The sequence below is a fragment of the Podarcis bocagei genome, assembly GCF_964188305.1.
Source record: "Podarcis bocagei genome assembly, chromosome: 7".
NCBI lineage: Eukaryota > Metazoa > Chordata > Lepidosauria > Squamata > Lacertidae > Podarcis > Podarcis bocagei.
Window position 1 is genome coordinate 78,286,843 of NC_138132.1, and position 20,323 is coordinate 78,307,165.

General features: G+C 48.8%; 1 protein-coding gene across 10 annotated transcripts in view; it reads right to left on the reverse strand.

Moving 5' to 3' along the window:
• The window catches only part of CASZ1 (castor zinc finger 1), a 460,564-nt gene that overhangs the window by 23,540 nt on the left and 416,701 nt on the right, over positions 1-20,323 (reverse strand). For all 10 annotated transcript variants that reach the window (XM_081202878.1, XM_081202882.1, XM_081202880.1 and 7 more), the window contains 4 exons: positions 11,087-11,177; positions 7,293-7,457; positions 3,139-3,311; positions 750-1,612 (listed from right to left, as the gene is read on the reverse strand). In XM_081202878.1, coding sequence (XP_081059004.1) covers positions 750-1,612; positions 3,139-3,311; positions 7,293-7,457; positions 11,087-11,177 — 1,292 coding nt within the window. The remainder of the gene's footprint in view (positions 1-749; positions 1,613-3,138; positions 3,312-7,292; positions 7,458-11,086; positions 11,178-20,323) is intronic.

Below are 20,323 nucleotides of genomic sequence, written 5' to 3' on the forward strand. Positions count from 1 at the left end.
TGGGCTTTGAGGCTGGGACAGCAGCAGATTGGGAAAGTCACTGTGTGTGTTTCAAAACCAAACCTGCTTTCTATCTGGGCAGCTGATCTGGAAAACAGGTAACAGAACAAAAAGTTATCTCCCTCCCTTTTCCCTTGAACCAAGGTTCAAAACAGGTTCTGGGCCCCCTTCCACAAGCACATCTCAAGAAGAAGCCTCAAACTATATTTGTGTTTAAGTGTCTGGGACTGGTAGAACGCTGACGAGTGTGCATTGGGGGAAGGGGACTCGAGAGAGGGGGCAGTGCTCTGTGGGGACCTGTACCAGCCAGGAAGCAAGAATCAGAGGCAGGGGAAGCTTCAGAGAGGGAAAAAGAGGCAGGCCAGGCAAGTGAAGGACCAGGTGCTTCTCCACTCTCCCCTGGACAACTGGCTTCCAGAACTAGGAGGGGATTGAAGAGGGATGATCAGAGGCAGCTTCCATGCATGCGTGCAGCCCATCGGAGGAAGGTACATGAACTAGTGGAGGGAGAGTGGTCCCCAGTTGCTGCAACTGTTCCATAGTGCATGGACCTGGGAATAGCTGCGTAGATGCTAGGTCTCCTGAGCTGTAGAAGCGGGTGTGTTATCTTTGACAATAAAAAGGCTTCCCACCTTTCTCCAGTGTGATGGAGCAACCTGAGTCCCTTCTTTCCCCATGTGTGTGAGATTTCCAAATCCCGACTGGACAAATAACCCCCCTCATTCAACCAGGAGGGCCAACAAACTCACCTGCCTCCACAGCCACCGAGGGCTTAAGTGCTGCAGCAGCCAGCCTGGCCATCATTGGCGAAATCAGGCCTTTGCTGGCGGAGATCCTCTCCATGATGGATGCTGCCGGAGTTGGGGAAGAGGTGGCCGCTGCCTCGCTGGAACCTGAGATGGCCTGGGAAGGGGAGCTGGCAGACGGTGCTGGGTTGGTGCCGGAAGCGCTGGCAGCTATCAAGCTGGCGGAGCCGGCGGGCAGCGGGGTGGCAACCCGGCTGGGGAGGATAGGGAAGTAAGAGCCCGCCGTTCCAGGAAGTGCTGCATTGGAGAGTGCCAGGGCCAAAGGGATATTACTCGGGAGGGCTTGGGAGAGTAGGCCGGGGATCTTGGAAGCCGTCGGCATGTTGTTGGGTTTGCTGGAGGCCTGCGAGGCCGAGAGCTCTGCCGCCGAGGAGGGTGCTCCCGGGACGATCAGGGAGACGGAAGACTGCTGACTGGTGGGGGAGGCACTCAGGCTGGAGTTCTTAGAGCTCATGGCGGAGAAGTCAATGAGGTCGTCGTTGCTGGACTCCTCCTGCTCGTTGTCCTTGGCCCCCAGGAGGGAGGTGGGCAGGCCCAGCACGCCTGAGCTGCGGATGTGGCGGCGCTCGTGCTTGCGCTTGTGGGAGGTCATCTGGCTGGTGGAGGTGAAGGTGAAGCCACAGCCGGGCCGGATGCAGTGGAAGTGGTTGGTGGCCTTGCTGTAGACGCAGCCTTCGTACTTGCACTCCTCGTACTTGTAGAACTTCTTGAAGCCGTCCTTGGCATAGGCGTCGTCCTTGATGTGGTAGCTCTTGTGCTTCTCGATATCGCACTTGTTCTTGAAGGTGAAAGTGCAACCAGGACGCCTGTGAGATGCAACAGGGGGATCAGGCATAAAACAAGGCAGGCATTCCTATATCTGAGCAGAAGTACTACGTAGAGCAGTTCGATCTCCACCCGCTACCCCAGATCATGGCTTCATTTTGGAAACCACTGTGCCGAACTATGCAGATAGCAACCAGGGTTAAGGAGCAAAGCTCACCATTGCTCTCACAGGAACATGGGAAGATGCTTTATACTGAATCAGACCATTGGTCCAGTGAGATCAGTACTGTCAGCGCAGAGAGGTAACGCCAGGGTTTCAGACGGGAAACATTCCCAGCCCTACCTGGAGATGCTTGTGGGGATTGGAACAGGGTCTTTCTGCATGCAAAGCAGATGCTCTGCCATGGAGCTACCCTTCAGGTTCAAGTAATATTCCTCAAATACAAGGAGGTCTGAACTAAGCCCTGGTATAAGAGAGATTCCTGATTTGGAAATGGATCCACCTCCCTGCCACCATCTTTTCTTTCTTGGCTTTTCCTTTGTTCTCTCACTTTCTGGTATGTGATTTGTTTTTTTCACATGAATTAATATTTTTGAAAAATGTTATTGTCTCTGGTACTTTATATGCCTAGATTTTTTTTAAAAAAAATTGGAGTCCCAGCAAAAACCTCAGAGAAATCCACATGTACATTTCTGTCACTTGGAGACAGGAGAATGAAATGGTTAGGTTGTAGCCAATGCTAATCCTACTCAGAGTAGACCCACTGAAGTTAATGGACAGGACCAACTGAGCTCTATTGATTTCAGTGGGTCTTCTCTGGGCAGGACTTAGCTGGAGACAACCCACAAGCTTTTGTTTGTGAATGAGCTGCAATAGCTAGGAATATTCATATTACTCCATGGGTCATCCTCAAGTGGTGTACATCAGGAATGAAGAACCAGTGGCCCTCCAGATGTTGTTGGACTCCAACTCAATTCAGTTCAGTTGTTGTTAGACTCTGGGCTCAATTCAAAGTGTTGGTTTTGACCTATAAAGCCATATGCGGCTCAGGACCCAAGTACCTCAACAACTGCTTCTCTCCACATGAACTGACTTGGACCCTGCAACTGTCATCTAAGGCTCTTCTCTGCGTGTCCTCACTGAGGAAGGTCTAGAGAGGTGGCAACATGAGAATGGTCCTTTTCAGTGGTGACTCCCCACTTGTGGAATGCTTTTTGCAGGGAAGCTCGCCTAGCACCTTCTTCATCTAATTTTAGGCACCAGGTGGAAACTTTCCTCTTTACCCAAGCTTCTGGCCCTCAACTTGAAGGGTTTCAAGTAGTTGTGGTCTCTTTTAATGGGGCAGGATCTGTAAGACCTGTCTTTCTTTGGACCAGCATGTCCTTTAGGTTCTTCTTGGTTGTGTTTGTTGTAAACAAGAGCTGCCATCACCGTTGGTCACCATGACCAACTGTCAGGGATGATGGCAGCTGTAGCTCAATGTGTAGCCCTGAAGGGCACCAGGCTAGAGCAGAGTGATGCCCCCAGGGTAACCTGAACTCTTTCCCCCTTTTGCAGAGAGCCCACCTGCAATGGAAGTGAGTGGTCTTCTGCCCGTAGAACTGGCAGTCCACCGTGCCACAGTCCTCCGTGGCCCGAAACCGCTGGAATCCATCATTGATGAGCTGGGTGTTCTTCTTGTGGAAGTTCTCATGGGTCATTACGTCGGAAGTGCTGGTATAGACTTTGTTACAGCCCACCTGGTGCAAAGGAACAATCAGGAGGCGGGGTGAAGGTTGGGTAAATGAAAGAAAGAGTGACATATAAGCTCACCTGAGAGACGTTGCTGGGGAGAGAGCAGAGAGTTTATAAAGGACAGGAGCATCTCCACCTGGGAGAAATACCATGACTTCTGAAACTTTCCTGCCTGGCAGCAGAGCAAAATATTCGTTCCAGCTACACTTACTTAGGGCATGGGGGTGACAGAGAGTAGGACATGGGAAGCTGCCTTATATTGTGCCAGGCTATTTACCAGCCTAGCCCGTTATTGCCTACTCTGACTGGCAGCAGCTCTCCAGGGTCTCAGGCAGAGTGAGGTCTTCTGGATCACCTGCAATCTTTTTAAATGGAGATGACTGGGGTGGAACCTGGGGCCGTCTTCCTGCAAAGGACGTGCTCTAGCTACAGGGTCCCTCTCCCAAAATAGCAAGTGGGGAAGAGGAGGAAACAATCCTAAAATTATGGCCTATCCCACTTAAGGTAGAGGAGTTGGAAGGTCAGGCTGGCAGCTGCTGGATCAACCTGGTCAGCTTCCAGCAAGTGGGTCTGCTTCCACAGTCCAAGGTGACGTAACAGCAATATGTAACAGAGACAGGCACATGTGATAGTTGTGCAGGAGGCAGTATGCCTCTAAATCCCAGCTGTTGGAAATTACAAGAGTTGTTGCTGCACTCAAGCGCTGCCTGTGGCCTTCCCCTTGGGGCGTCTGGATAGCCACGGTGAGAATGGCCAGTGAATGACCAGCGCAGGAGACTTGGCTACCCTTTCAAGTTGGCCACAGGGAACGAACACCCTTTGTCATCTGCTTTGCTATAAACTCACAGGCGTGATGTGTGTGTGTTGGGAATGGAATGCTGAAACCCTACCTCCTCCCTCAGCTGTTCCTGAGCAAAGTGAGCTAATTTGCCATATTGAGTAAAATTCCAGTGGAATCTGACAATGCCACTGTGCCCGCCAAGAGCGCTTTTACCCTCCCCACCACCTTCTCTGTGTCATGTGCCAACGCCTGCACCATCTCAGAAATGAAGCAAATCAAAACACCCTTCCTGTCTCCCACCCCCACACCAGCCCCATACCCCTGGTTCGGTTCAGCTTGGGTTGATTCAAAGAGCAATAACAAAACATCTGGAAAACACCCAGGGGGGAAAAAAGTAGGGGGCGGAGGGGGGAGAGAGAGAGAGAGCAAGAGAGATCCGAAGCGATTCCCGATAGAACATGGGCTTCTTTCCACAGTGACACCTTGAAAGAAGACAGACCCGGCCGTTGTGTTAAAAGGCAAAATTAAACAAAAAACTCCTCATGAATAATTTGCAATGGGGCTCTTTGTGCTAAAGCATGAAAAATGTCCATTGGTATAAACAACTAACTGAATTTTGTCCATGCCAATTATGGACATAAAGGTGGGGGGGGGAGGGAGGAGAGGGCCAGGCGCAAATACTGCTGTTTAAGAGATATTTGCTCGAATTGGGAACTCGTCCTGTTCCAAGGCCTTTTCTTCTTAACATGGGCATTGGCTTCGGGCAACCCTTTCTACCCATTCCCACAGAACTCATTCTGCACAAACGGTTCTGCTGCGGGGCAGCGGATCCCATTGTAGGAGTGTGCTCTCTGTTCACATGGGCTAGGCCTGCCTTTGCCAGCTTAGTTTCCTCCCGCTGGACTCCCAACTCCCATCAGCCCAAACCAGGCAGGCAGGAGTCACGGATGATGGGAATTGGGAGTCCAGAAACATTTCGGTGTTATCCTGGGCTGGGGAAGACAAAGCCAGGCCACCCTTTGCAGGGTAAGAGGACAGCGCAGAACAAACTCAGCACCCTCCTGTGGCCCTCCAGGTCCGTGCTGATCCTTCTCCCTGAGAGGACCTCATGAGCTTCCACAGAAACCCATAAGAAGGGCCTCCTGGATCAGGAGGGCCTTCTAGTCCTTCTGGCCCATCTAGTCCAGAATCATGTTCTCACAGTGGTGAACCAGATGTCTGTGGGAAACCTGCAAGCAGGACTGGAACACCAGAGCCCTCTCCCCTCCTGTGGAGCAACTGGTATTCAGAAGCACACCGCCTCCAATTGTGGAGGCAGAGAATAGCCATCGTGGCTGGCTGGTAGCTGTTGATGGGCTCCTCCTGAGAACCCATGTGCTTGGTAGAAATGAGAGTACACCCAAGTGCTAAATCCCCCTTGCACAGGTAGGCTTAAAGTCTTTTAGGGTGATGGAGGGATCTCTCCATACCATGGCTCCCCTCCTGACAGCCTGATTTCCATAGCTGCAAGAGAGCCTGAAGAACAACAGGCCAGCTCCTATTGTTGTTGGCCTAAAATGCCCATCATCTCCCTGACCACTGGGCATGCTGGCTGGGGCTGATGGGAGCCCAACACCACCTGGAGGCCACAGCTTCCCCACCCTTGACATACGGCTTCCGGAGATGGTGTGGTTACAAAATGGCTGGCTTTGGAAACCCCCCTCGCAGGGACAGGCTGTGCCATAATTGTCGCAAACCTCTTTTTTCCCTGGCAGTGAGAGAGCCAGCTTCCTTTCTTCCCTTCTTTCTTTTGACACTGGGCTGTTATTAATATTTGATTGGCTTAGCAGCTGGCTACAAAGGGACAAACGCGATTGCTAAAGGGCAGGCCTTGCGCAGAGAGGTTGTATATCAACAGAGGAATGCAGTTCTGATGGCCTCTCTGGCTTGAGGAAGGAGCACCCCGGAGAGAGACCCCCAGAGCTTGACCCTTCCATCACTCCTACAAAGGACCTGCCCGGATGTGTGTAAGGGGGAAATATCAGCTCTCCACTCCAAACTCTGGCCTTTCCCCCACACCCAGGAAATGTGCCTGTCCTGGGTACACAGCGGAGCTGTTTATGACTCTTCTTGTCAAAATTTGAGCAGGAATGGAGCGAATCAAGCAATGTTTCCCATTGTTGCCTATGGCACTCATCTGAATAAAAAGCTCTTTAGAAAAATGCTCCTTTTACTCATCTTTGGGTTGACTCTGATAGGTGAGCCTATACAGAGAGATTTCTGCCCAAAATCAACCTCCTGGTGAAACAGGGATCTCTCACAAATCTGTGCCTATAAACGGGGTTTCTCAGTCCACCTTCTGCAACATGTGGCCATACAGATATTCTTTATTTGTTTGATTAATACTCCACCCTTTTTCCGAAAGGAGCCCAGGGTGACAAATGTATCTGTAGCATTATTAAAAAACCAGCAATCAAAAGCATTCCAAAAACTATTAAAATCAATCACATCGTTTTGGCCACTGTGGCTTGCCAGAGATAGAAGGCCGTGGCTAACAAGGTGCTACTCAAGAGTAGACCCACTGAAATTAGTCGACACATGTTAGTGAAGTCATTAATTCCAATGTATCTAGTCTGAGAAGGACAAGCATTGGACACAACCCAATCTCTTTCAGACATCAAATGTGTGGGTAAACAATGACATCTGGGGCACTATGGTTGGGGAAATCTCTTCTAGATCTCCTGATCCCAGGAACTGGCAAGGCAAGCTGAGAGGCCTTCCCCGAAGCAGCTATGGGAGGATCTAGTAGTATCTTTAAAGATAAGAATTCCATTATGAATCCTCATAGCAACATGTTTGCTCCCTGGTGGAAGATGACTTCTGCACAAGGAATCATAGGAAGTGGCCTTCCACTGAGCCAGACCATTTGTCCATCTAGCTCAGTACTGTCTACACTGGCTGGCAGTGGCTCTCCATGGTCTCATCAGCCCTACCAAGGGAGGCTAAGCATTGATCCTTGGATGATACAGGTGCTCTACCCCTGAGCTACAGCCCCCCCTCCCAAGGAATCTCTGGACCACATGCCCCCCTCCCAGCCTAGCTCTAACCTGGAAATGCATGCCATGTGTGAGGGTTGGTGGCTCTGTTAAAACATCCATGCAGATACTAGCCCTGGGGGTCCCTTCGCTCTCTGTGCCACTTGAAGGCAGAAGCCCAGCATCGTTACCTGCATGCAGTGGTAGTGTGTGCTTTTCCCATTCAGGTGGCAGCCGTGATAGTAAACACTGCAGTCGTCAAGCGGGCTGAAGCGCATGAAGCCGTGCTGGAGGGAATTGTCCCGCTTCTTGTGCATGTTGTAATGCCGGATCACATCTTGCTTGCTTGTGAATCTCTGGGGGGCAAGAGGAAGACGCAGAAGAGGTGAGGCAGGGCTGGGAGCAGGGAGGTAGGGGCAGATCTTTGTCAATTTCAGTTTCTCTTTTTTCTTCTTCAGTGTCCATAGTTTGAGTTGCCCAATTTCCACAAGAGTTTATTGATTTATTGGGCTGTACCCAACTAAGTGGGACGCGGGTGGTGCTGTGGTCTAAACCACAGAGCCTAGGGCTTGCCGATCAGAAGGTTGGTGGTTCAAAAGCACGTCAAAGTGCAAGTAGATAAATAGGTACCGCTCCAGCGGGAAGGTAAACGGCGTTTCTGTGCACTGTTCTGGTTCGCCAGAAGCGGCTTAGTCATGCTGGCCACATGACCCTGAAGCTGTCTGCGGACAAACTCCGGCTCCCTCGGCCAGTAAAGCAAGATGAGCACCGCAACCCCAGAGTCGTCTGCGACTAGACTTAACGGTCAGGGGTCCCTTTACCTTTTTACCCAACTAAGTTAGACCCAACCCATAGAAATCAATAGTCCCAAGTCAGTTTTACATCCTTTAATTCCAATGAGTATATTCTGAGCAGGACTGAGACTGGGTACAACCCAATATAACCTATTTTGGAAGCAAAATCTGGAGAAATGCAGCGTTTGAAGGATAGCTGTCTTTCCATTCACACCTTGGTTTGGGAAGTGTGGAAGAGGCAGTCCCACATTAAACTGTGAAAGCTAAGTACTACTTGAGGCGGTGGGGCAACATGAGTTGGGGGAGGGCCTTGAAGGAAGAATCCCTTTCATACGGGCTCAGCAACTGTGCACTCTAAAGCCATTTGTAGCTTTAACAGTGTGTTCATAAGTAATGGCAAAAGGGTGGCAATGTGTGAACACCACAAAAGAAGGTTGGATTTATAACAAACAGCATTCCAGCCAACCGAGGCTTTATTTTGAAATGGGAGAAATGGAAAATGCAAGCACCAACTGAAGTGTTGTGAATGAAACTGGCCTAGCTCAGGACATCGGAAGCTGTCTTATACTGAGTCAGATTGTTGGTCCATACTGACTGGCAGCAGCTCTCCAGGTTTTCAGGCAGATTGAATGAGGAACCTTCTGCATGCAAGGAGATGCCCTGCCACTGAGCTAAAATCCCTTCCTACAGCTTAGGAAAGCAGGTTTCCATTCTTAGAGACACCTGGTTGACAATACTTCAATATGCAGACAATCCTTCCCTTTCCAAGTATCCAGCACCTTGAGACGCCTATTCCAAGCTCTGGTAGGGAGGCTATAAGCCCAGTTTAGCCTGTTGGATAGAGTAGGTTGTCTAGATGCCAAGAAAAATACCCTCTGGACACATATAGGAAAATATCTCCCCCTCCCCCAATTCCCACCCATTTTCCTGTTATACTAAAAATAAATCCTGATCTATTTCTGTTGCTTTTATTAAATTTTGGGATTTACACAGGAACGCCAAAGAAGAGCCACGGGCTGATTTCCCCAAGGCGTTATATTACAGGAATTCCATTGCCAATCACCGTTAATTTGCGGCCACTTATTACTGAGCGCCGTTCATTATAAGAAATATATATCTCGCCTGCAGGGTAATTTGCATTTGGAAAAACTCAGCCTAAAGCTTTATTCCCTGGTGGGATCAGGCGATTCCACCCACAAGCCTGGACAGCTCCCAAGGTCTGTTGCAAGAGCCTCTCCCCCCCCCCCTTTCTTCAAGGCCCTCTTGTTTCCTTACGGCCCATCTCATCAGACAGACGGCTCCTCTTTGGTGCAGAATGGTCACTGCCCACATCCCCAGTTCAATCAATAGAAACCCACGGGGCCCCCCAGGGCTTGGCCAGGACTGGGCCAGTTTCCCTTGCTGTGGTTGAAGTTGTTCCTCCGAGCCTGGCGGGTGCCAGGGCAGAAATCAAGATTCCGCTGCAGGCAGTTCCTGGGAATCCCTTGCACACCTCCTGCCCCACCACGTGCGGAGGCCCTAACCACAGAAACAGCAGCGTCACTCGCTCAGATTCAAGTGCAGAGTAAACAAACACAGCATGTGACTGGGAAGCTGGCTTGACAATCTTGCCCTGGCACCTCTCCCAGCAATTGCAGCCTGGCTTCTGCCCCTTCCTCCCAGCACCCAGCCATCTCTTCCCGAAACTAAACCGCAATCTCAGGACCGCCGCTCGTCTCAATGGTTGCTTTGCATCAGTAGCTGCTGAGGCGTCACTTGGCCAGCTAGGCTGAGCCTGATTTGTCACCCGCCCCCGCCTGCTTGACGGTGCAGCTCCTCCAGGGGAAGCCAGGGGAAGCCTGTGCTTCAAATGGTGTCTGCTGGCTTAAGGTTTCTACTCGTCTTGCGCTATCACAGGAAGCTGATTGCTGCCTGCTTATAGGATGTTGCCACTGGAATTGAGGTGCCCTTTAGGGAAAAAAAGGTTGTGTGTCTGCAGACCATTAGCTGATGCCAGAGGTGAAGAACCTTTAGCCCTCCAGATGTTGCTGGACTACAGCTCCCATCACCAACCCCAACCCCTGGCCATGCTGACTGGGACTGATGGGAGCTGGAGTCCAGCAACATCTGAAGGGGTGAAGGTTTTCCGCCTCTGCTGGCCTACGGGGGAGTTATATGGTGAAGACACCCCAATTTGTATGTGCGGGCACAGTGACTGGTTTTGTGAGTGCCTCTGACACATATTTATCCTTCTAATCCTCCACGGGACAGCGGCTGTATCTAACCAGCTGGTTATCGGCAGGGTACTGTCATGTGCAGAACCTTCAAAAATGATTTGCAGGGACGCTCATGGTTGCATGAACAAATTCCAGGATTCAGTTCCTCTGGCTGAATCCTGTGATCCACCATCCAAATCTCAAAGTGTTCCTGGGGCACAGTAGGCTTTGATCTCAATGGTACAGCTATCTACTGTGCCAGGTTCCTTGTAGAAAACAAATCTGGGGTGGCTTCACAGGCTGCATACATACTGTGAATCTATAGCACATTTCAAGCACGCTCCCACTTCGCCCCAAGAATCCTTCAAACGGTACTTTACTCCACAGAGAGCGACAGTTCCCAATGCCCGCAACAAACTACGGTTCCCAGGATTCTTTGGCATGAACGAACATGCTTCAAATGTATTGTGTGCGCACAACCACGTAGATGCTGTATTAATAATACAAGACTTGTGAAACGATCCTTGTGCCAATGGGAAAATCGCTCCTGCAGGAGGCGATGTTACAGCCAGCTATTGTGACTCAGAGCACATTGGCTACTGCATGGGCAATGATCATCTGCAGGGCACCAAGTTGGGGGAAGGCCAGTCTACTCTGACAGGCAGTTGGTCCCCAGGGTCTTGAGCAGAATGAGGCCTTCCCTATCACCTACTATTGAGATCTTATCGCCAGTAGATGCCAGGGACTGAACCTTCTGAATGTGTTGTGCCGCTGAGCTCTGGACCTTCCCTAGCAGATGATCTAACTGTTGCTACCCTTTGCTGAGTCAGACCACTGGTCTATTTAGCTCGCAGCCAGTGTGGCGCTCAAAAGACTCAAACAAAGCTCCTCCCCTCTCCCCAACAAACCCTTGCTGTTTCAATGCCTGGATTGAACTTTGCCCCACAGTACTATTTAAGGATCCCCTCCCTTGATTTATTTTCATTTGGTTTTTACCTGATAGTTACACTCCGGGTCAAGGCAGTGATAATGTTCTCGGTATTGGTATGCACAGTGAATGTGTCCGCAGTGCTGGCTTCCGGAAAACCTGAATGTGAGAGAGAGAAAGAAAGAAAGAAAGAAAGAAAGAAAGAAAGAAAGAAAGAAAGAGGAAAAAGGGAAGTGTGAATATCATGAGAGCATTTTTCAAAGAAAATAAATTCAACCCCGCCCCTGCCTTCCCTGGTTAGTCAGGTGCTAATTTCAAGTTGGGTTCACACTTCTTGGAGCCTGGCATGCGGTGCTGCTATGTTATGTGTTGAGCTACCTGCATGAGTATCTGACATGAAATGGGAAGTCATTATGTCTATATGCTCCCTCCAGGTTCACAGACAAGGTTTACAAACCAACAGCAAACTCTGGTTTGCTACCGAGGGTGGTTTGTGTGCTGGGTTCAGATGGTCCAATTAAACCACAGTTTGCAAAGCATGGCTTAGCATTATGCGTGAACCAGGCCAGAATACCAGGATCGACAGCAGGAGACAGCAACTACTCTCACGTCCTACACGCGGGCTTCCCACTAGGACATGTGACTTGCCACCATACAGAGCAGGATATGAGATTTTGTAACAGTAGATTCTGCATTTGCATGGCAAACCCACAGAATGCACTCAGCTGAAGCCACTGTCTGGGCAAGGTGCGACATTGCAGAAACCACAGCAAGGTTGGGCTGTGTGTATCCTCAGTCACTATCTGGAGGCTTGAATGGTGCAAAATTTTAAAGCTGGCTTCCTGCAGTGAACAGCTCTCTCCACGGAAGCACTTTGCACCTACAGAATGTTTATAGGAAATGGGTAGAAGATCCACACTCATGTTAATTAAATTGTGGGGCTAGCAAGCATCTCCGCTAGAACGCTAAACCCAGCCATAGCTCAGTGGTTAAAGTGCCTGCTTGGCATGCAGAAGGTCTCAGGTTAAATTGCCAAAAGCACCTCCAGGTAAGGCTGAGACTCCTGCCTCCTCTGTTCCTGCAAAGGGCCACAGCTCTTTATATGCAAAAGGTCAAAGGTGAACACAGGATGCTGGACTAAGTGGGCCACTGCCCTGATCCAGGAGGCTTTTTCTTATGTCCAATCCACAGGTGGGGATGGGACAGACTCCCTGCCTGAAACCCTGGAGAGCCTCTGCCTGTCAGTGTAGGCATTACTGAGCTAGATAAACCATTGGTACAACTCAGCAGCTTTCTGTGCTCCCCATCCCCAATGCTTTTCTGCATGTGCTATATGAAATAGGTAATTGTCGACTCTGGTTTTGAGAAGCAGAGAAAGGGGCAGCGGCAGCAGAAAGGGAAGAAACAGAACTCAGAAAACTTCATTATACGCAGCGTCACGACTGTTGGGTTTATCTTACTCAGTAATGCCTACACTGAGTGGCAACAGCTCTCCAGGGTTTCAGGCAGAGTGCAACCCCAGCCTTGCCTGGGTTGAAACCTGGGACCTTCTGCTTGCACAGCACACGCTCTGTTACTGAGCTATGACCCTTCCCCCAGAGAGCAAGAGACAGAGGCCTGACTGTCTGCTATAAGGAAAGCTTGGCTGGACTATTGCAGTCCATGATATGCCGGGGAGCAAAGGCATAACAGTCAGCAACACAACAAGGGCTTGAAGAAACCAGCAACCAGGAGGGTGCATTGTACAGAGCATATTGCGGAGTAATTTGAAAGGGGACTCCGATGGGGAAACATCCAGAGCTAAATCGCCATCTGCTCTGAGGTTCCAAATGCCACACGACACTATATTCCTTGCGAGAGCCTCTTGGGGCGGGCATCAAAGAGGAGCCATGAATTGAAGGGGAAACCAAGGCTGCGGCCCAGGGGAGGAATGGCAGGAAAGAGGAAAGAGAGAGAGAGTTAAGGACAGGCTTTTTTGAGTGGAAGATGGCAAAAAGAGAGGAGTGGCAGCAGCAGCAGGGAAGATGGCATTTGCAAAGCACACAGGAAAAGGTGGTCAATTGCAGAGGCAGAAGGCCTTGAAGAGATGGAAAGGGGGGGCGTAATTGACAGAAGAGAGGGGCATTGCTAAAAAATTTAAATCGCTTCTTTGCCATGGCGTTTGCAGAAAAGGGGACAGATGCCAGAAGCAGACATGCCTCTCCCAGGGGAGGATGGAAGGAGAGGAGAAAGAACTGCAAGGAATCAGGAATACGCCAAGGCAGGTGATTGAGAAACCTGAGCAGTGGCGGAGATGATGAACTTTAGAAAAACAAAAACAAAATAGCAATTTTAGCCTTGGGAACAAAGGGTAAACCAAGTTCTTTTTTGTTCAGATTCCAAAATGGCACAAAGGATTCACGAGGGTTGCGAAACAGGCTCTTTCCCCCACCTCGTCTGCATCACCAACCATCTTCACCTGGTTTTAAATCCTATCAAGTCTCAAACCAAGCAACTCCAGGGAGCCCTCGCTCTGCCAGGGCAGTGAGGATGCAAGGGAGAGGATGACTCTGCCACTGTCTACAACTACAGCCCCAGAGGGAGAAAACCCATGGAAGTTTTAAACTCAGGTTAAACCTCTGGCAGAAACACATCTTAATTGGAAAGATCTAGATTGCACTCGGGAGATGTGATGATAATAACAGCACGTTCAATTTATGGTCTTCCCTCTTTCTGTTCCAAGGACACCATAGTAAGAAGTATGAGGCGTGACCACAGGCCCCCTTCATTACAATTGGCAGGGTGGGGGGTTAAGCACATGTTTAACTCCTGCTCATTGTCACCAAAGGACTTAATAAACCCCTGTGTTTGATCTGGGCTGGATTGGGCCCCGACTCCCAGAAGGTTTCTGCTAATGGCAGTCTAAATAGTGGAGAAACAGGCATTCCAATATGCCTTATCTATTTCCTTTCCAACACCGCTAAGGGCATTGAGGGTGCTGTTTTGGCCCATCAGACCCCCACATTCCATACGAGAACTCTGTGCCCCACCAATCCACATGGGTGGCAGAGCTTTAGGAGTTATCAGTCTTGAACAAATGACCATCGCTCTCATTTCTACGTCATTTCCTCAGTCCAGAAGAGGCAGCCTAAACCAGTTGTCAAAGCAATTAAACTAAGCAATTAAACAAAAAAATTAAGCACCACTGGATCTTCCCCAACCTCTGAAGCCCTCCTCCACCCATTGTCTCCTTGGTGGTATAAAGTGGTTACCCTTTTCTTCTCCCTTGAAAAGAGCTGAAGGAGAAAGTTGGAAGAGTGAAACTCTTTCCCACTTCCTCTTTCTGTTGTATATGTACTTCAAGGCTCACAGAATTATAGAATTGTTAGAGTTGGAAGGGAGCACAAGGGTAATCTAGTTCAACGCCCTGAAATGCCGGGATATTTTTGCTCAATGTGGGGCTCAAAGCCACGACCCTTAGATTAAGTCTCATGCTCTACTTGAGCCATACCAGCTGCTCAGATTAATTCTACTGGATCCAGTTTTTACCCAAATCCCTTGGAAAAGCAAACTGTATGTGAGCGTGTGCATGCACTTTCTCTCTTCCCACAGCACTTGCACCAAATGTGCCCCTAGGCCTAAGAAGGTTATCTATACACTCGCCTCTCTGGTTGTTGACATTTGCTGAAGCCGCCTTGCTAGAAGTGCTTCTGGGCCCTGCCTCTGCACTCCTGACTCCTGCTCCTTTTCTGCCTACCTTGCTCTCCCATAAGAGACTGAGGCCACATTTGCACCTGACATATGCAACAGCACCATGCCACTTGAAGCAGTCATGGCTTCCCCCAAAGACTCCTGAGAAACGTCATTTTTAAGGGTGTTGAGAGTTGTTAAAAGGTAAAGGGACTCCTGACCATTAGGTCCAGTCTTGACCGACTCTGGGGTTGTGGCACTCATCTTGCTTTATTGGCTGAGGGAGCCGGCGTACAACTTCTGGGTCATGTGGCCAGCATGACTGAGCCGCTTCTGGTGAACCAGAGCAGCGCACGGAAACACCGTTTACCTTCCCTCTTCCCAGAGAACTCTGACATCTAGCTCTGGAAGGGGAATGGGGGTCTCCTAACATCTCTCAGCACCCTTAAACAACTACAGTTCTTTGCTGAGAACTCTTTGGGGTAAGCCATGACTCAAGTGCATTAAATGTATGGTGCAGATGGGGTCTGAAATCCTTGCCTTGCTGCCACAGGTTCCTCATGCCACCACCCTCATCTCACCCTCTTCTCTCATGTCTAATTCAGGGGTGGCTGCCAGACCTGTTTGGAAATATTTGTTTTTTGCCCACTCCGAGTGTGGTGCACCACCACTGTTCCCTGGGGATATGAGGGCAGCTGAAGAGCTAATTAAGGAGACTGCCTTCTGCCAAGAAGTAGAGCCATCCGTCACGCCACGCAGCGACCCCCACAGGACATGCCAACCGCTGGCGCCAACTGAAGTGTGGCAAGAATTTCTGCTTGACGGAAGGCACGAGAGGAAGTAGCTGCAGGGAGGACAGGGAGCCCCACAAATTGCTGATTCACAGGCACTGCCAGACAGCACTGTTAAAATTCATGTGGCCATTTCCACCAAGAAAGGAATCCCATAGCTCAGTGGCAGAGAATCTGCTTGGCACTTAGAAGGCCCCAGGTTAATTCCCCAGTGGCATCTTCAGGTAGGGCTGGGAAAGACTTTCTGCCTGAAGCCCTGGAGAGTGCCTGCCAGGCAGTATAGTCAGCAATGAGCTAGATGGGGCAAAATGCTGATGCAGGATATAGCAGCTTGCTATCTTTTAAGGGAAGGGACATGCTAGGGATCCTGCTTGGTGTGGAGCTGGCAGCAGTTTCAACCCCCTGCGGCATCTCTAGGTACACCTCTTGTCTAAAATGCTGGAGAGCTGCTGCCAGTCAGTGCAGGCAGCACTGAATCAGATAGCCCCATGGCCTGACTCGGACGGTATAACTCAGCTGCTGCTATTCACTCTTAGCTACAGCTCATTTTAATCACTGCTTCTCAAACCTGGGTCCCCAGCTGTTCTTGGACTACAACTCCCATCGTCCCTTGCTAGTAGGACCAGTGGTCAGGGATGATGGGAGTTGTAGTCCAACAACAGATGGGGACCCAAGTTTAAGAAGCACCGATTTAAATCATCAGCTGCTTTGGGTGGGCTGAAAAAGACAGGATGCAAATTTAACTTATAGGGAAAACCCTGCTTTCATTGGCCAGAAAGATCCCAACCCTGCTCCAAGAGGAAACCCACGCACTGCACTGGCAGATAAGCTTCATTTTACACCAGATATTGCCATGGTCGAGGGGTAGGTGGGGAAGGTTAGCGTGGCTAGCAGGCAAAAATCCACCCATACCCGAATTTAACAGGATCAGCAGCAACGGCACATCATGCCAAGGAGTCGAAGCGTGTGTGTTTGGGGGTGAGGAAGAGGTCTGAAGAACTGGGGGATCAAGGGCAAAGGAATTTCCCCCGGTCGCTGTTCCCATTGTTAATAGGTTGCTAAAGGGTTATATTTCTCCTCTGCTCTTTCTGACACTTGAAACAGTTCAAACTTATTAATTTTTAAAGGCCAGCATCTGTTTAGCTCCTCAAAACAGAAAAGCTTGCACACAAGTGCACACCTGCTCATTTTGCACACCGTCGCAAACCCCACCCCCCACCCCACTTCCAAAGGCAGACCGCAAACACAATTTGATCCACACAGGAGGGCGACTGACACAATAGGGCATTTCATTTTACTGGGGTGAAACTTAGTTTTTGCAAATTTCTTCAGCGAGGGGGCCTTAAAAATATGCTTTCGGGTGTGTGAAATTCAAATCTATTATTTTCGTGATTGGACAACATTTAGCTTGGTAAGTCTACATTGGATGAAGAAGCACATAAACTGCTTTCTGAAAACAAAATAATTTTAATTTTACCTTCTGAAAATGTCAGGCAATGCTAGAAATAATACTACCATTTTTGTATGAATTCTGTGCAATTTTACACACATTTTACTTGCCAAGCAAAACTAAATTATATTAATTGAACCAAAATATCTTTTGAAGTCCCAAGTCATGCTACGATTTTTTAGCACCCCTCATTTTGGGCATTTGAAAATTGATATGTTCATCATGCCCTATTGGCACAAAGGGCTCCTCGGGCTTGCCGTTTCAAATATATGGAAACAAAACTTGCTTCAAAAAGCTGCCTGTGCAGACAAAATGGTTGCAGAGCGAATGGCCAGGCTGTGCTGCAAGCACTGGCAATGCATGGGTCTTCTCTCAAAGGTCAGCGGAGCAGTGAAAGGATCCTAGCAAAGGTGCCATAAGAATGCACAGTGGCTACATGGCCTCAGTGGCCCTGTCAAGGACCCACATAAGAGCCTAATTAGAATTTAGCCTCCTTACTGGCCAAATGGTCATACTTGCAGGATCGCCTGACCCCATGCAATGCCCACTTCAACCACTCTGATCGGTGGAACTGGCACCATTACAGAAGCCTCACAATATTCGTTCCCCGTTTGTAAGAAGCCAATCCTGCTAACATGGCAGCACCTGAACTTTGGAACTCCCTGCCTGTTGACACCAAGCAGACAACTTTGCCAGGCTCTTTTTGGTGCTTGCTTCAAATGTGTTTGTTTAAGCCAGCCTGTCTAGACATGTTGAATGCTGATGTGTGTTATCATCTCTTTTGATTTTAACTGTCTTTTAGTAATAAAATGGGGGGGGGGGTTGGCTTTTGTTTTTGTGTTTTGGTAAACTGCTTAGAGGTTTTATTACAACCACGTGGTATTTTGGGAAAATACAGTATTCTTTTGTGTATAAGACACCCCCTATTTTTTGGGTCTCAAAATTAAGAAAATGCACTATGCACTATCCATGTATAAGACGCCCCCTTAAACTTCAAAAATTTAGGAAAAAATATAGTCTTATGCATGGGAAAATACAGTAAAAAAAAAAACCTGGTCCCAGAAGCAAAGGAGAGCAGGGGCTGCAGCTCTCTATCTTGTTCTTAAGGAAGAGGTAAGGGTTGCATGAAGTACATCTGTGCACTGAAAAAACTATAAAGTCATGTACCTGAGGAGTCTGGGTGTTGGCTCAACCTCCTTCTTCATCAGACTCTACACTGTGACCACTAGGCATTAAGAACGTTGGCCTGCTGGATCTGCCAGGCTGCCGTTATCACCTTTGAGAACTCAGACTCATAAGCCAGGATAGGTCTCTCGAGCCATGCGGGGCCTGAATTTTTTTTGCTATCCTCCTAAAGTGTGCCAAAGTGGCAGACCCATGTCTGCAAGCCTGCCTCCCCGCAACCTTCCTGCCATCTTAGGAGCAGAAGAGGAATTTCGGCGACATCCTGTCATTGACTGATGGATGGTTAATGTTCGATCTCTTCCATATTAGGACCTTGTAGTAAGAGCTGCTTTCAGAAATATTTATAGAGAATTAGGGGGTAAATTATTAAATAAATGAAAATCAAAGGAAGAAGGGAAAATTCATGGTTCCTGCGCAAAAATAAAATAAAATATAATTGATTTGATTTGATTGATTTATAAATTGCTCCTGCTCAGAGTAGGGTAGCAACCATTTTAAAATCAAGAATATTGATATCTATATCTAAATATATGCAGCCAGAATGGTAAAACTCACTGCCCTCCACATGCCCCCATGTGCCCCAACCCTGTTTTATTCAGGAACACAGGCATTCAAGACTCTCTGTCTGCATCCAGAATGACAAGTCTCCCTCCAATCACAAAATCACCCCCCTTGCCATAATGACCAACCCACTACAAAGAAGAAGCAAGGTGTGTTGTGAGGGGATATTTTGTAGGTTGGGTGTACGATATACCCTCTCATACTCCTGCTTCCCAACAGATAAGGCAGGGATGTTGGGAAAGCCCTAGGTCTACTATCCATTGAAATTAATGGACCTAAGTTAGTCATGCTCATTAATTTCAATGGGTCTACTGAGTAGAGCTATTATTGGCTACAGCTCAGAGTGGCTGACTTGGACTGGGGAAATCTGTATTCAAATCTCTGTAAGACCAAGTAATGGATGGCTTTGGCCAAGTCCCTCTCTTGGCCAGGGATGGTCCAAGGATAAAATGGGGAAAGAAACCCCCCATCTACAATGATGCCGCCACTGTGCTGCCAAGGAGGCAAGCAGCCTTTCAAGCTGAACTTTAAGATTTAGGCAGAACTGGGCTGCTTCTCTGGCATGCTGTGGAAACTTCAAAGAAACCCCTTACTCTCCAGTATTCTTCTATAACAATCGGAGTGTCAGTGATAAATTTTCTCTATGCACCAAAGTGGCTTGTCTCTTCAGCACATGCCAGAAACATCAAAGTAAGGATTCTCCTATATTAGTGATAGTGTCAAGGACATCGGGAGCTACTTTATACCGAGTCAGACTATTGGGTCCATATAGCTCAGTATTCCCTATGCTGACTGGCAGTTTCAGGCTCTCCAGGGTTTCGGTCTTTCCTTAGAGATGCCAGTGTGGACTCAATTTGGGACATGCAAAGCAGATAATAATAATATAATAATTTATTATTTGTACCCCGCCCATCTGGCTGGGTTTCCCCAGCCACTCTGGGCGGCTTCCAACAAAGATTAAAAATACATTAAAATGTCACACATTAAAAACTTCAGATGTCTTCCAAATGTCAAGTAGTTGTTTCTCTCTTTGACATCTGATGAGAGGGCGATCCACAGGGTGGGTGCCACTACCGAGAAGGCCCTCTGCCTGGTTCCCTGCAGCTTTGCTTCTCGCAGTGAGGGAACCGCCAGAAGGCCCTCGACGCTGGACCTTAGCGTCCAGGCAGAATGATTGGGGTGGAGATGCTCCTTCCGGTATACTGGGCCGAGGCCGTTTAGGGCTTTAAAGGTCAACACCAACCGTCTGAATTGTGCTCGCATGCTCTATTACTGACCTATTAATTACCAAAATTCTATGGACAGCCTTGAAAGGCATTACCTATGCTACAGAAATGTCTAGCGGGTATTCCCTCTTTTCAAGGATTCCTGGAAGATGCAATTCTATGGAGAAAACTAGGGATTTTCAACTAGAACCCCCGCTATAGTAAAATCGTCCAAATTCTTTGGCGCTGGTGGAGAGCCAATAAAACCAATGCAAGTGCAGTGATGCGCTTTTGGTATGTGGTCCCTCAACATTGGAGCACATTTGTTATAACTCTGCAGATTCAGTGGATGTGTTCGCATTCCACGCTTTGTACAAATGCGCAGGCTCCCAGGGAGGAGACAGCAATTGCTCTGCGCCTCCCCAGTCCTTTTAGTGCAGTGTG